The sequence below is a fragment of the Anabrus simplex genome, chromosome 2 (genome assembly GCF_040414725.1).
Source record: "Anabrus simplex isolate iqAnaSimp1 chromosome 2, ASM4041472v1, whole genome shotgun sequence".
Lineage (NCBI taxonomy): Eukaryota > Metazoa > Arthropoda > Insecta > Orthoptera > Tettigoniidae > Anabrus > Anabrus simplex.
In genome coordinates, this window is record NC_090266.1 from 36,288,420 (window position 1) to 36,305,293 (window position 16,874).

Consider the following 16,874-nt stretch of genomic DNA (forward strand, 5'->3'; position numbering starts at 1 on the left):
TCTGCTTTCGTCTCAGAGTGGTGGAGCACCAAAATAACCGTGGTACTTTGTATTATGTCAATTCCATCTGGACTGTATATCTTCAAACTATTTGGTGAGCAAGATTTATCATTATTTGGACATTAATTTTTCATCTGGGCCATTTGCTTGCTGAACTTTTCTTCCGCTGACTTAATACCTTGTATTTTAAAAGCTCCTATGAAAGACTGCACTTCTACACGAACTGCGCAACGGACAATATAAAATTATTTGTAATCACTTCAGTTGTCTTCTAAGACGTATGCCATTTGTAAATTCTGTTCTCGTAACATAGGAATACCCGGTAAAGAAAATCCTTTCCCCATTCTGATCCTTATCCCACTTTCCTTTTCCCTTCCTTTTGTACTTCTTTCCTTTCAGGGTTTGCTCCCCCTTTTCTTACTCAGTTTCTGTATGTATTCATTGTACGCTTGTATTTGTTCAATAGGCTTTTCTTACATGCATTTTGGAAATTTTATTTTAAAATATGGCACACTTTTCTGATTTTCTCAAGTTTTACATGTTTATCTTTCACCACTTGTTAAAATTTGTCTTCGATCTAGGTAAATTGAGTTCCTGTGATGCTATACCTGGGATGACAGTGAAACATGTGTCCAAAGGTGATTTTAAATACTATTTTGTTAGTGTTCAATCCTTGGTTCCTAAATCCATGACAACTTCACCTGGGAATCAGTCTGCAAAAATAAAGAGAGCAGATTTTACTGAATTTGAAATAATTGTTATGTCCATTATGTCATGTGTCCCATATAGAACCATTAACAATTAGCAGTTTGTATTTTTGTTTTGTTTTTCACAGAGTAAGTGATACACAATACAGTAAAACCTCGTTAATTCGAAGTCGTTGTGACTAAAGAATCGGACTTCGAATTACGTGATTTCGAATTAACCGCCAATTCGCAATTCAGAAGTACCAACCCTTGCTGCGTTACAAAATATTCTAAGCCCCGTTATTGCATGCACAGTTTATACCTTTCAAATACCATGAAAAAAGAACTATTTCCAAAATATGTCCAAGAAAGTGCATTTACAGTATTCAAATAATACACTTGGATATCTCACTGGCAAACATAACCTCACGCAATGAAAGAAAGAAAAAAAACACGATTCAAAGACGAGGAGGAGAAATCTATGCTGGCTACCATGTGCAAGTGCTTTATTCATTGAATTACCCGGAAACTATGTGGAACAGTGACGTTACAGTGTATGTCGTTATAGTCGTGTTGCTGTTGTATAGGTGGTGTAATAAATGGCCATAACTGGGAAGTGCAACTTATTTTCTGATCTGCCCTCGTATTTGCCCCAATTTGTTCTCTTGAATTCCAAGTTTATCTTCATATTGTGATCTTTCCTACTTTTAAAGACATCACTCAAACTTATTCGTCTACTGATGTCATTCCACGACATATCTCTGACAGCTCGGAACATACCACTTATGATATAGATTTTGATTCCCATAGTGAACCTGAAATATTTGTCCCGAATGAGTAAATTTATAATACGAGTATAAATGGTCCGTTATTGGACATTATAAATTTTCCAGCTAACTCATTCCTGGTTGCCAGCGTTTCGCCCCCGTGTACTAAGTTGGGCTCATCAGTTGGTACTTAGCACACCCACCAAGACGCATGGCTAGTGCATACCATGGAGGCCACTGCATAGGCTACTTGAAGCCACCGGGAGTGCCAGCCCAAGCTTTGCAACATTTTTGTAACGTTACTCTTTTGTCGGAAATCACCCAAAACAAATCAAGCTGTTTTTCTTCGCATTTTTCCAGTTCTTGAATCAAGTAATCCTGGTGAGGGTCCTATACACTGGAACCATACTCTACTTGGGGTCTTACTACAGACATGTGACCTCTCTTTTACATCCATACTACAACCCCAAAATACCCTCATAACCATGTGCAGAGATCTGTACCCTTTATTTACAATCTCATTTATGTGATTACCCCAATGAAGATATTTCCTTATATTAATTCCCATGTACATACAATGATTCCCATAAGGAACTTTCACCCCTTCAGCACAGTAATTAAAACTGAGAGGACTTTTCCTATTTGTGAAAGTCACACCCTGACTTTTAACCTCAACTGGTATTACGGATCCTCACACCCAGTAAAGATCTGAGTTTGAGGCATATGAACATTCTCAGGTTCCTTCTGAGCAAAAGCATGTTATTCTCTATTTTTTCCCTGTACGATGGTACAATGAAATTATATGCTGTTCCAGTACATTGGTTCCACATTTTAAGAGAATTAAGTTTTACAATTTATTGAATTAAAATGCAGTCTGTATCAGTTCACTTTGTAAAAATCATTTACTCCGGAACTGACTTTCTGAAACTACTGAAGATTGAACGTAGTTTCTGAAAGCCAGTTCTGAATTAAATGACTTTTACAACGTGGATTGATACTCGCTGTATTGTAATTTAGTCAATTGTACCAACCCATCATCACTGTGATAATTATGGCTTTAACTTTTGATAAAGTTACATCGTTCAAGATTTAAAAATGAATGTAATTCCTAACATGGGTCTCATGGAATGGTCCAGACATCCCTCTGTAGACAATGCTGAGTTTAGGTTATGCATTATGTCAAGTGTTGACCCATTTATGTTACTCTTGCCAATACTGTTTCCAGTTGAACCATACCAAAGAGAAAGAAAGTGTCATCACTTGACATGGCATGTTTTTCATTACACCTAGGCTTGAAGGTTGAACTTTTATTTTATGATCTCTTCTAGGTACTGTAATCATTTAATAAGACAACATATCTAGCCAAGAACATTAATATTTATCAGAGAACTGCCCTAATAAACACCATTGCGGTGGAAAAACATGATATTGCATTACCTGTTGAATCATAAACAAACATAGATAAAAGTGAATTGATATGTGATCATTACTGTACTGTTAATACAAGCATACCGAGCTAAGTAATCACACTTTCTCTTCTGTTTGTTATGGTTAAACCTTTGTTTTTAATGGCTTTTGCAGTTTCCATACATGATATTATGAGCATTTTCTTTTATGTTTAGGATACAGACGTTCAAATTGAGGAAGATGGTAGTGTCTCCCTGCCGTTTGATGACCTCCCAAGTAGTAGTTCTGGTATGTATTATACACTCTTTGTAGAAGATGCAATGATGTTAATGCAGGGAGTCTCGTAGATATGAATTTAACAATGAATTAAATTTATTTAGAAAGAATGCTAGGTAATTTGTAATGTCTGTAATATGGGTGCTAGAGTTAACCAAAATGGATACCTCGAATTTAGATAGAGCATGGTAACATTCTTCTATGTTCTGGTACATCTGTTATAGGCCTTACCCAACCCTCTGAAAACAAGTAAACGGGTGAGAACTGCATCTAGGTTGTGCAATAACTTCTCCAAGTTAATTTAAAATAATTTTTCTATATTCTGACATATACATAATCTGAGGAGGAGCATTTCATCGACACACAAATAACAAATGATACTGACAAAAGACTGAAGATTTTCCATATATACAACAAAAACTGGATGTGTAATAGAAGTACTTGAGAAATACATCAGGCCCTAGATTTTCAAACACACATTCCATTGAAAAAGTAGTACATGCCGTCCATAGGCAATGCATTGTCTACCCATGTAAGAACGCTGTAAAAACTTCTACGTGTAACACACATTGTCTCAGAAATCAAGCTGTACATTGAAAAGACTATGTTTAACACACCCCTATATGGGCGTCCACCTTTTCTTTCCAAATTGTCATGACATGCATAGTATGAGGGAGTGTTGTCAGTCTGGAGAGGCAGATCTCCTCCACTTACAAAAGAGTCATCTTAAGAATCGATACCTTACAATTGTATCGACCAAATTTCACGTGATTTTCTGCCATCTGTTAAAAGCTCTAATTTTCTCAAGTACTCTAGACTATACTATATTAACAAACAACATCCGATATGGAGACCTTCATTCGTTATTTATGAGTTTCATATCCGTATTGACTGATTACACGTATATGCATAAAAAAAGAAATTCCACCTTATCAATACTGTTTATTGTAAATATAGACTTACATCAGTACCGGTTTCGTCCTTATTTGGCCATCAGCTGACAAACATAGTATTACGTCTGTTGGCATTAGTTTGTGTTACTTATCTAAAAAGATGTCGTCATCCATTAGGATATCCGGATATCTAATGGGGATATGAGTTAGATATTAACGTCATTTCATTTGTGAATCCGTAAAAGTAAAATAGTTTTGAGATTTAAAAGTGGTAGTAAAAACTTAACCTAAGCTTAAAACTAATTGTACATACACATTAAACACATTAAAAAACATGATAAACATGTATATAAAACACTTGGTGAATTTAAAAGTTCATGTCTTCTGTATTCTTTCTTCGGACTTCCTAGAGTCTTGTGCGTATATGTTTATGTTGATTTTGAGCTCATAAACAGTGGTGTAGGTTCTTGAAAATGTTCTATTAGACTGAAAGATGTCTTCATGTGAGCTTGTAATGAAAACACAAATCATTAGGTAAGTGGTCCAATATTGTGGACAAAGGTATATGTGGCTCAGATGTAGAGTTGTTTTTAAAAGTTTTGAAGCAGATGATGAATTCTTGGTTTTATGAATTTTTGGTGGTAACTTCTTCCGTGTCTATATTTGTGTGCCGGTGCTATGGTTATCTGTGAAAGATAAACTAATATGAGCAAAGTGTTGTAAGTTAGAAGGAATGCCTAAGGTTGTGTGCGCAAGTGAATTTGTACTTACTGCTATTGTTGTGGTTGGGTGACATTCTGCTTGAGAGCTCATTGCGTACTGCTACGCGTTCGCCTTTGGCTTCTGTTCGCTGTAGTGAGGGGTATGGTTGGAGGGGTAGAGGGAGTGGCTGTTGTGGGGGTAGGGGTGGAGCTGGGCTTGTCATTCAGCAGTATTTTGGAACATGCTGTGTTCTGTTTATTTACTATTTTGAGGTAATCATTTTTTAGGGTGGGGATAAATTTGTTAAAGATGATATTGGTTTTATCTGTAATGTCATTTATATTATAGTTAGGATTGGCATATTGGTATAGGGAAATGTAGAAATCTTCAGTTAAGTTAAGCAGGGGGCCCTTAAAATTTATGTTTAATATTTTCATATCATTTTCGATGTCCGTAAACGTGTGTTTGATTTCTTCGATATGCTGACCTATTGATGAAAAGTGGTTATGTTTCATTGCGTTTAAATGTTCCTTGTAGCGGATTGTGAAGTTTCTGCCTGTACGTCCAATATAGCTTGTTTCGCAATTGTTGCATTTAATAAGGTAAACTCCTGATTGATTGTATTTATTGTTATTGTTGACTGTGTTGGCGTTATGCATAATATTAGTGCTGTTGTGCGTGGTTTTAAATGCTATTGTCAGGTTGTACTTTTTAAAAACATTAGTTATGGGGTATAAGTGTGTATTGTTAAAGGTAAATAAGGCGTAATCTTTCTTGGGTTTGTCTATTTTTGTTAATTTGGTTTTGGACTGAAATTTAATTTTTTAAAGGATTTTATTGACTATTTCTTTACTGTATCCATTGTGTTTAGCTATATCGTGGATTAGTTGTAGTTCATTATTTAGATCTTCCTTTGTCATTGGTATGTTGAAGGCTCTGTATACCATACTGCAATAAGCTGCTCTTTTGTGTGTGTTAGGGTGGATGGAATCAATTTTTGTGGTATTTGGGGTATGTGTGGGTTTTCTGTAGATTTTGTGGGATAAATGGTTTTCATGTCTGGTTATTGTTAGGTCCAAGTAATTTAAGGTGCACTTGTTTTCGATCTCTTTAGTGAATTTTATCTGAGGGTCCAATGTGTTGAATTTATCTAATATGGTGTTCACGACAGTGGATCTGTTGTCGATGATGTCGATGATTTTAAATCTCAAAACAATTTTACTTTTACGGCTTCACAAATGTAATGACGATAATGTCCAACTCATATCCCCATTAGATATCCGAATATGCTAATGGATGATGACATCTTTTTAGATAAGTAACACAAACTTTTTTTTTTTTTTTTTTTTTTTTTTTGCTAATTGCTTTACGTCGCACCGACACAGATAGGTCTTACGGCGACGATGGGACAGGAAAGGGCTAGGAGTGGGAAGGAAGCGGCCGTGGCCTTAATTAAGGTACAGCCCCGGCATTTGCCTGGTGTGAAAATGGGAAACCACGGAAAACCATTTTCAGGGCTGCCAATAGTGGGATACGAACCTAAGTAACACAAACTAATGCCAATAGACGTAATACTGTTTGTCAGCTGATGATGGCCAAATAGGGTCGAAACCGGTACTGATGTAAGTCTATATTTACAATAAACCGCATTGATAAGGTGGAATTTCTTTCTTATCCATATACGAACAACATAGCACACACAGAACTGTGTGGAAGGGATTATTGGAGTATGGAAAAGGTAGTTTCTCATTCTTAGCTTGGGACTGTGAATCAAATATTGGTCAATGTCTTTATGTTGACTTCATGCGCCATGTTCTACAGCTGTATTAAAGATTTGCATTGTTTGTAAATCTCACGACAGTTATCATCGTGCTAGCTAACATTTTTCGGGGAAGGATTGAGGAAACGCAAGAATCTTAACACTGTGTTAAACAACTCATGGTAGTTAGCTTTCTTTTAGCAACTGTTCATGAAACTGGGCTTCGATTTAATTATTTCATCATTATCCGTTTAACTTCCAGGGTTGGCTCCCCCCCCAGACACTCAGTGTGGGATCCCACCTCTACCGCCTCTGGGGCACTGTCCTGGAGTGTGAGATTTTGGCTTGAGGTTACAACTGGAGATGAGGCCCTGTACCTAACCTGTGATGCTGAACAGGAGCCTTGTCGGGGAATGGAAAGATTGGAAGGGGTAGACAAGGAAGGAAGAGGAAAGGAAGTGGCTGTAAGTTAGTTACCATCCCGGCATTTGCCTGAAAGAGAAGTGGGGAGACTACGGAAGACCACTTCGATGATGACTGGCGAACCCCTTTGTACTTAGTTGACTTCTCGAGGCTGAATCCTCGTACCAGTTTTCAAATATAATGGTAAAGCCGGGAATCAAACCTGGGCTTCTGGAGATGGCAGCTAATCACACTAACCACTACACCACAGAGGCGGACTCTTAATTTAATTATGATCAAAATTTAAATTCTCTCCCCTTTAAATAGCGTTTAAGTAGCGTTACAAAAATGTTGCAATGTTTGGGTTGGGAAGAATTGAGACAAAGAAGAAGAGCTGCTCGACTAAGTGGTATGTTCCGAGCTGTCAGCGGAGAGATGGCATGGAATGACATTAGTAGACGAATAAGTTTGAATGGCATTTATAGAAGTAGGAAAGATCACAATATGAAGATAAAGTTGGAATTCAAGAGGTCAAACTGGGGCAAATATTCATTTATAGGAAGGGGAGTTAGGGATTAGAATAACTTACCAAGGGAGATGTTCAATAAATTTCCAATTTCTTTGCAATCATTTAGGAAAAGGCTAGGAAAGCAACAGATAGGGAATCTGCCACCTGGGTGACTGCCCTAAATGCAGATCAGGATTGATTGATTGATTGATTGATTGATTGATTGATTGATTGATTGATTGATTGATTGATTGATTGATTGATTGATTGATTGATTGATTGATTGATTGATTGATTGATACAAACTTTCTGAGTACCCACCACTTTTGCAATACCGTGCACTTGTTCATGTTTTGAGCGAGTGTGCATTCAGTGAACTGTCTCACACTATACAAACTATATACCTTACATTTAAGAAAATACCCTTTTAGTGGTAGATTATGCAAACTGCTCAGCTACTAACATTAATTAAATTAAATCATTAACTGTAGATAAACTTGTCAATTTGTGTCCCACTGCAATTACATTCTGCTGGCATGTAAGTGAAAATAATAAGTGATACAATATTATAATAGGCTTCATTTCTCTTATTCAACAGACCAATCAAGTTGTCCTACTCTGCCATTGCAGATGGAAGACCATGATGGTATGTACCTATTATGATGAAAAAAAATCCTTTTCCATACTAACAATTAATTAAAAATTGTTTAATCATGTACAGCACCTAGCCACCTTACAACTATGTCAATATTTTTTTAATCTGCACTGCTTATAGTCTGCACATTATATATATAATATATAATTATATAATATAAGATAGCTTTTATAGTTGCAGGTACTTCGGATACCAACACAAGAGAGGCGGAGGTGGAATGTCCTCTACTTAGTCGGCGTAAGCCAATATTTAGAAAGAAGAACTTACCACTGTCTGCAACGGGGAAGAAAATTGAACCATGGGTCACAGCGAAGACTGAAGTAGTTCAGCTGCAGAAGAGGCTGCTGGAGAAACAATTGCAAGAAGTGGAGAAAAGAGATGAAAGAGAAGAAGCTCTCTTTCTTATAAAGAAAAGGAGCTTAGAACTGGATGTAAAAATTAAGGAGGAGACACTTAATAATCTGAAAAAGTAAAAGATTTAAATATGAAGAAAAGTTGTTTCATACAGTTCTGATTGAAAACCTAAAGCCTAGATCCAAAGTAATCCACAAAGTTATCCCTAACAGCACCATATCCCACATCCTCATTTGCCACTGCTCCTCTCTCATCTTCATTTACAGCATTGATAGCTTCATGAAGCTGGGGGTCTATTCCAGGTAAGTCCTCGTTCATTTCGACTGCTAAATTGTGAAGCACAGCACTTGCTACAATTACTGCTTCCACCCTTTTCAGTTTTCAATCTAATTCCATTTACCAGTACTGGAAAATGCCTCTTCCACATCCCATATGTCCTCTCAACTACATTCCTTGTTCTTATCTGTGACTCGTACAGATTTTCTGCAGGTGTCCTTGGATGTGTAATGGGAGTTAAAAGGTAGGGTGTTGCGGCATACCCTGAATCACCTAGAAAGACACGATTCCCCATTAGACCACGTTCAAATCAAGCTCTGAGCGCAGAATTATTAAAAATTGTTTGATCATGTACAGCACCTAGCCACCTTACAACTATGTCAATAATTTTTAAAGTCTGCACTGCTTACAGTCTGATCGAGCTTCATAGCTGCAGTCGCTTAAGTGCGGCCAGTATCCAGTAATCGGGAGATCGTGGGTTCGAGCCCCACTGTCGGCAGCCCTCAAGATGGTTTTCCGTGGTTTCCCATTTTCACACCAGGCAAATGCCGGGGCTGTACCTTAATTAAGGCCACGGCCGCGTCCTTCCAATTCCCAGGCCTTTCCTATCCCATCGTCGCCATAAGACATATCTATGTCGGTGCGACGTAAAGCAAATAGCAAAAAAAAAAATAGCTTACAGTCTGCACATTATAGGATGAGAAACGTTTCCTTTCCCTATATTACTCTGCATTTTCTCCTCCTGGAGATCTGATTTTTATGTGTGTGCATTCTATTGCTCCTGTCACTCGAGAAAAAGCAGCTATTTTAAAAAACTCTTGTTGCACGCAAGCAATTTCCATACGTATATCTGTAAATGTTATGAATCTTGGAGCGAGACGAGTAATTGACTCTGCAGCTTTGTGGATGATTCTGCTTGCAATTCCTTTGTCAATGCTGCAGAAGTCTGCTGCACATATAACAAAATATCCACAAATAAAATATCTTAGTATTAGCAGCAGCTGGTTCATCAGGGAGGTGGAATGATTCCTGTAAAGAAGAAGCTATTATTATTCCTTTATTTTACTTTTAAAACTATGACACTTTGTCCATTATAGTGTAGCTATTCAACTGTGGTTCTAACCTGACTGTGCCAGAAGTTGATATTACATATCAGTTAACCAAGCCCACTGAAATGCATGTACCATCCGACCCTATGAGAGACATTTTCCCACCAGTCATAACAGGGACTGGCTGCACAAGGAATGGCATTACTAGCATCGCTCATACCTCAGCCACTTTAACATGGTCAAATCTAAGGACGAGACAGGCCAATAATAGTAACAAATTTGATCTAGCCCATACCCACAGATATACTTCACACTAAACATTAGGTCACGCCAGCATAATGAACACTTTTCTAAGCTAAGTTACGAAAAATATTATTTAGATGTTCCATTATGTACAGTAGATACTAACATATAGACATGAAATTTTTTTGAAATATTTTCAAGACTAGAACATTGAAATAGAACTACAGCCTGATTCCTTCTATCTGCAGTGCTCTTTCTTTCATAGAGGCCTATAGTGATTAACAATTACATTTTTCGAATGAAGTAACAATCTGGAAGCAAATTTCGTTTTAAACAATATACTGGTAATTGTATGGTACTACATTGTTTGTACTGTGATGTTAAGAACTGAGTTTTCAAATGTCAGCAATTTCATATAGGCTACAGTTATTTTGTTTTTCTTCAAGAGATGCTAAAGTGATAGGCCTACTACGGAACATAAATTAGAAACACCTTTTTATACTCTGTAATTGTTCATAAATATTCGTAGAACTGGCCTAACCGCATTCTATTTCAACCCCACTTTTGTTAAACTTCTGTAGAACTTAAGGCATTACCATACATTCCAAAATGCGGTAATAAAAATATAGGAAAACTATAAGAAAACTCAAACTTAGCAGAAGAACACACAAATACATGGTGCGAATTCAAACAGTTTACTAAACATTAAGAAAACCTCTTAAAACAAATGTTTTCCTGTTCCACACAACATTAAAAACTATAGAACAATGACAGGCTCACAAATCAAGAAATCCTGTGGAACTACTGTAGCGAAGCACTAGGACTACTAGTTTTCTATACGAGCACATGTCTAACAAATTCCTAGTGATATACAATTCCACAAAGAAACTTATTAAACTTAAAATAGGCCTACTTCCAACAACAGTAATAAACCTAGCTCTAATATTTGATGATAAAGCGTTGCTACACTACACTTTAGACACAGCAGATTAATTCAAATCAATTAAAAATAATATTAAGCTAACCGAACTGTCAGTCATATGCTCCAAGCGATCGTTGATCATATCCAGAAGACGCAAAACAGTCTCTTTCGTCAAGCAAAATCAGAAGAAAAACTCATCATCATCAAATTTATTAAACAAATCTGGACGAGGTTTCACATTCCGCTTCTTCTTTGTTCTTAAAAATAAATCACGAAGGATTTCATCGTCGCTATCAGACTCTATTACCATATCCGCCATGTTTATTCTCGGAATAACTTACTATCCCTCCGTCTCACGCCCATATAACGTTTTCCGAGGTTATACTTGGAATACAGCTTATCCAGTCATACAACTGGTTTCTGGTGCTAACGCTGGAATAAGAGCTTTATTCCTTGTTCGCACAACTGGCCCTAAGTGGTTGTAACCTATCGTCACATTTCGTTGGACATTTCCGTAACAGTTGGTAACCATTTGCAGATCGCCAGGGAGTTGCCCGCTACACTACTCTCTGTGGCTATCACTTGAAGACAACGGCCATGCCCCCCATGGTTAGCAAATCATGGCAGTTCTTGCGTTGTCGAATTGCTCAATTAAATACAATTGTTTCCAAAATAACACGGCGATTAACTGTAACAATATTTTCTGGCAAAGAGGCCTATTAATGCTTTTTTACTGAGGTCTAAGGAAGCGTTTCTCATGACCCGGAAGCCTTAAATCTACTCTTTCTCTATTTGACTATTGGTACTATAAACCGAGTATTTTAAAAACAGGAGATGCAAATCTTCACCAGATATCAGTAAAGATAAGGAATAGGCTATTAATAAGGGCATACCGCAATCTGAATACTTTAGGGGAATGCGCAAAAAATTACCGCATAGCAGCATTGCTTACAACATATTTTGGAGCGGTGGTGGTGGTGATTATTGTTTTAATAGGATGCACAACCATCAAGTAAACCATAACCTGACACAAGTGGAAACAATTCAGGACTCAGTTAAGGGCCCCTTGGACGGACGCCAACCCACACTCCGAAGTTAAGAGCCCCTTAGGCCACTTGAACCCGAAACCACACTCCGAAGGTAAGTGCCCCTTAGGCTCCCTTAATTGTCTTTTACGACATGTTGTGCTGATTAATGCTTTAAGAGGAAGTACAACTAGGCAACCATCCTCTGTTAGCACTAATCAGAGAGAAATGAAGATACCGGCCAAAGAAAGATAAGGGCCATGAAGGGCGAGAAAATGAAAGACTCCTAGCACTCGAATCCTCGTCGGAAAAGAACAAGCATTTACCATCGGAGGTCGGACATGAGATTAAGATTAGCCTGGCACAAGTAAGTGGAAACAATGCCAGGACGCAGCTAAGGGCCCCTTGGTTGCCAACCCATGCTCCCAAATTGACAGCTCCTGGGGCCCCTTTCAGTCACCTCTTACAAAAAGCAGGGAATACCGTGGGTGTTGTTCTACTACCTTCACCTCCACAGGGACTTTTACGACAGACAGGGGATACCGTGGGCCTTATTCTACCATCCTCACCCATAGAGGGATACATATTTTAGAGATGATGGTAGTAATTATTGTTTTAAGAGGAAGTTCAACTGGGCAACCATCCTCTATTAACACTAAGGAGGAAAAGTGGAGGGGCCCGACACTTCGAAAAAAGAAGGTATCGGCTAAAGGAAGACAAGGACCACGAAGGGCGTGAAAATGAAAAACTCCCTAGGCCTCGAGTGCTCTAATCCTGTAGGTACGAAGGGAATGCTTTAAAAATAGTAGGTACTGCATTCTCCTTGAAAACAAATTTCTTCATGGACTGATCAAACAATTCCGGTTTGAAATGTGCTGAACATATTCTGGTATAAGGAGAAGGTATCCAATTTTCCCTTCTAATGGCCTTAATCCAATCTGCTCTCCTTTCTTCATGAACAGGAAACCTCAGTAAAAATTGACGATAAACAACAAGTCCAACCTAAAAATTCTTACGAAAAGTGGACGGTGCTTCTAAGACTGAAATGCTAGTACATTAACAATGGAGGTAATAAAATACACTGTACTACATTTTTCAAGCCATACTTAGAATCTTGCCTGTGAAATGTTATTCCAGGAATATTTTTGAATTTCCGATTCGTGCAGCCGTATGCACAACATGACATTGTAAGAGCTACAACATCATCTAAATATTAGTAGGCCTATCTCTTCTACGTTTCAGCGTGTCGTACAGTGTTTGCATCTGAAAATTACAGCAATTACAAATTGTGTTCACTGTATTCACTTCAGTGAGCTGTGACATATTTGACTATCAAAAAATAGCATGCGTTCTCATGCCTACTTAAGACCTCGCCCCTATGTAGACCACGGTCATTGGCCTTCACTCTCAGAGCTCCAAGGCATCTCCCTGTATTCTTTACTCCCTGGCAGATCGTAAAGACGCTCGTATCGGCAATCCCGTGAACTAAAAATGAGTATCATCCGCTGCCGAGCCTCCGTGTACAGCGAGTGGAGTGAGTACTCTAGGGCTCTTCCTAGACAGTGTGGGTTCACACAAAATCTCTGATGTTTGTGTTAGGTAGAGTAAAAATAAATGTGACAACTGCCTTCTTGCTACCTATGTTATAACTTGCAAGTTGATACAGTAATACTCATTCAGTATCTCCTGTGTAACAAAAGTACATGTTACCTACTTTTACTGTAAGGATTTATCTTGGAATACTAGCCTGCATGGTGACCATGATCGTTAAATTGCCGAGTCCTTATGGTGTGACACTGTTCCAGCTCGGTTGGTGGAAAAACTTCACCATCTGGATGCTGGTAGGAGAGGAGGTAGTACACAATTCCTCATCACTAGATTGCATGCCAAAATCCCGGTTTCAGTAGCAAACCTATCTGCAGTACTCGTATGGAATGAGGTCATGTGATGCTGTTGGTAGTGAATCGCCCATCACACGTTACGCTTTGAGCAGACCCCTGATATTATGGATCCACACCACCAGTAAAGATCTCAGTGTGAGGCAGGTGGACATTCTCAGGTTCCTTCTGCCAAAGACATTTTATTCTCTAATTTTTTCCTGTATGATGGTACAATGAAATTACGTGCCATGCCATGAAAGAATATACAGTACATTGGTTCCATATTTTCAGAGAATTAAGTTTCAGAATTTATTGAATTAAAATGCAGTCTGTAACAGTACACTTTGTAAAAATTATTTACTCCAGAACTGACTTTCGGAAAGTACTGAAGATGAACATAGTTTCTGAAAGCCAGTTCTGAATTAAATGATTTTTACAAAGTGTGTTCATACACGCTGTATTGTATTGTAATTCAGTCAACTGTATCAAGCCATCATCACTGTGAGATGGCTAATATTTTATAAAGTTACACAGTTATAAATGAATGTAATTTCTAACATGAGTCTTATGGAATGGTCCATATATCCCTCTGTAGAGAATGCTAGGTTTAGGTTATACATTAGGTGAAGTGTTGACCAAAGTGCTGCCAATTCTGTTTCCAGTTAAACCATAGCGAGGAGAAAGAAAGAAAGTGTCATCATTTGATGTGGCATGTTTTTCATTACACCTAAACTCGAAGGTTGAATTTTCATTTTACGATCAGTTGTAGGTAATCATTTAATTAGACAGCATATCTTGCCAAGAACATTAATATTAACAGAGAACTGACCTAACAAACACCTTTGCAGTGGAAAAACATAATATTGCGGTACCTATTGAATCATTAATGAACATAGATAAAAGTGAATTGAGAGGTGATCATTACTGTACTATTAATACAAGCATACCGATCTAAGTAATTGCACTTTCTCTTCCGTTTGTTATGGTTAACCCTTTATTTTTAATGGCTTTCGTAGTTTGCATACATGATATTATGAGCATTTTCTTTTATGTTTAGGATACAGACATTCAAATTGAGAAAGATGGTAGCATCTCCCTGCCGTTTGATGACCTCCCAAGAAGTGGTTCTGGTATGTATTACACACTTTTTGCAGAAGATGCAATAGTGGTAATGCGGGGAGCCTCGTAGATATGAATTTAACAATGCATTGAAATTTGTTTAGAAAGAATACTACATACATACATTATCATTATAAGCTGCTATTCCCTTCAGCGTTCAGTCTGCAAGCCTCTGCTAATTTACTAAACGTCGCCACAATCCTCTATTTGCAACTAATGCTGTGGCCTCATTTAGTTCTGTACCTCTTATCTTTAAATCATTAGGAACTGATTCTAATCATCATCGTCTTGGTCTCCCTCTACTTCTCTTACCCTCCATAACAGAGTCCAATATTCTCCTAGGTAACCTATCCTCCTCCATTTGCCTCACATGACCCTACAACCAAAGCCGTTTAGTGCGTACAGCTTCACCCATCGAGTTAATTCCTAAATTAGCCTTTATCTCCTCATTCCGAGTACCCTGCTGCCATTGCTCCCACCTGTTTGTAGCAGCAATCATTCTCGCTACTTTCATTTCTTACTTCTAACTTATGAACAAGATATTATAATTAACATAATAAGATATCCTGAGTCCATCCAGCTTTCACTCCCGTAAAGCAAAGCAAATCGACCTGTTCTAGCTTTGTATCACCAATCTGACATTCAGTTCTGTTAAATTTCTTACCTACTGACATCAGTTTAGTCTTCGAAAGGCTAATTTTCATACCATACTCATTGCACCTATTTTCACGTTCCAAGATATTAGACTGCAGGCTTTCGGCAAAATCTGCCATTAAGACCAAGTCATCGGCATAGGCCAGACTGCTTACTACATTTCCACGAAACTGAATCCCTCCCTGCCGTTTTATACCTTTCAGCAGATGATCCAAACAGCAAAGGTGAAAGATTACAGCCTTGTCTTACCCCTGTATGTATCCTGAACCAAGAACTCATTCTACCAGAAATTCTCATTGAAGCCCAATTGTCAACATGAATGCCTTTGATTCATTTTAATAATCTACCTTTAATTCCATAGTCTCCCAGTACGATGAACATCTTTTCCCTCGGTACCCTGTCATATGCTTTCTCTAGATCTACGAAACATAAACGCAACTGCCTATTTCTCTCGTAGCATTTTACAATTACCCAGCGCATACTGAAAATCTGATCTTGACAGCCCCTGTGTGGTCTGAAACTGGTTTTCATCCAACTTCCTCTCAACTACTGATCGCACCCTCCCTTCCAACATGCCAGTGAATATTTTGCGTAGTATACTAATCAATGAGATACCTCGATAGTTGTTGCAATCCTTCCTGTTCCCTTGCTAATAGATAGGTGCAATTACTGCTTTTGTCCAATCTGAAGGTACCTTACCAACACTCCATGCTAATCTTACTACTCTATGAAGCCATTTCATCCCTGCCTTCCCACTGTAACCGTCCAAGCTTCTCCAGCCCTATTAAATTAATATAATATCATTTTACGCGATATCATTTGATATCAAGTTTATCCGCCATTGGCAATTATTTGTAATAACATATTTATTCAATGTCAATCATTTGTAATCAAGGCTTTTTGGAATCATATTGTATATATAATAACATCGTTTTAGTATTTAAATTATTATATTATGTAGGATAAGAATTCATTATGTTGTAAATACGGTCAATATGTTGAGACATAGTTGTTTTCATTTCATCTCATGTTTGTGTATACGGAGGGTTATTCTTGAAGCTTGGGATTTTGCGTTAGTCATGGGTTTATTTTATGACCAAGGCTAGTAAACAGCGACCCGTGCACGAGGCTTGCAAAGAGGGTCAGCTATGTCTTTGCCACACCTTCTGGACTTGTCGAGGAAGAAGAGAAGGGGAGTTGATGCTTCGATCTATCGAATCAGATACTTCGTTGTATATGAGTTTTGAGATTGAACTGTTACCAAGAGTGGGGGTGAGCCCGGATATATACTGATTCT

The 16,874-nt window shown here is 38.0% G+C and overlaps 1 protein-coding gene across 1 annotated transcript; it reads left to right on the forward strand.

Annotated features, from left to right (window-relative positions):
* The first annotated feature begins 518 nt into the window (after positions 1–518).
* On the forward strand, positions 519–8,528 carry LOC136863442 (uncharacterized). The gene is made up of 4 exons (XM_067139850.2): positions 519–638; positions 3,076–3,148; positions 7,999–8,046; positions 8,230–8,528. The coding sequence occupies exons 1-4, from the start codon at positions 627–629 to the stop codon at positions 8,526–8,528; spliced, it is 432 nt and encodes a 143-aa protein (XP_066995951.2). The 5' UTR covers positions 519–626.
* Positions 8,529–16,874: the final 8,346 nt, after the last annotated feature.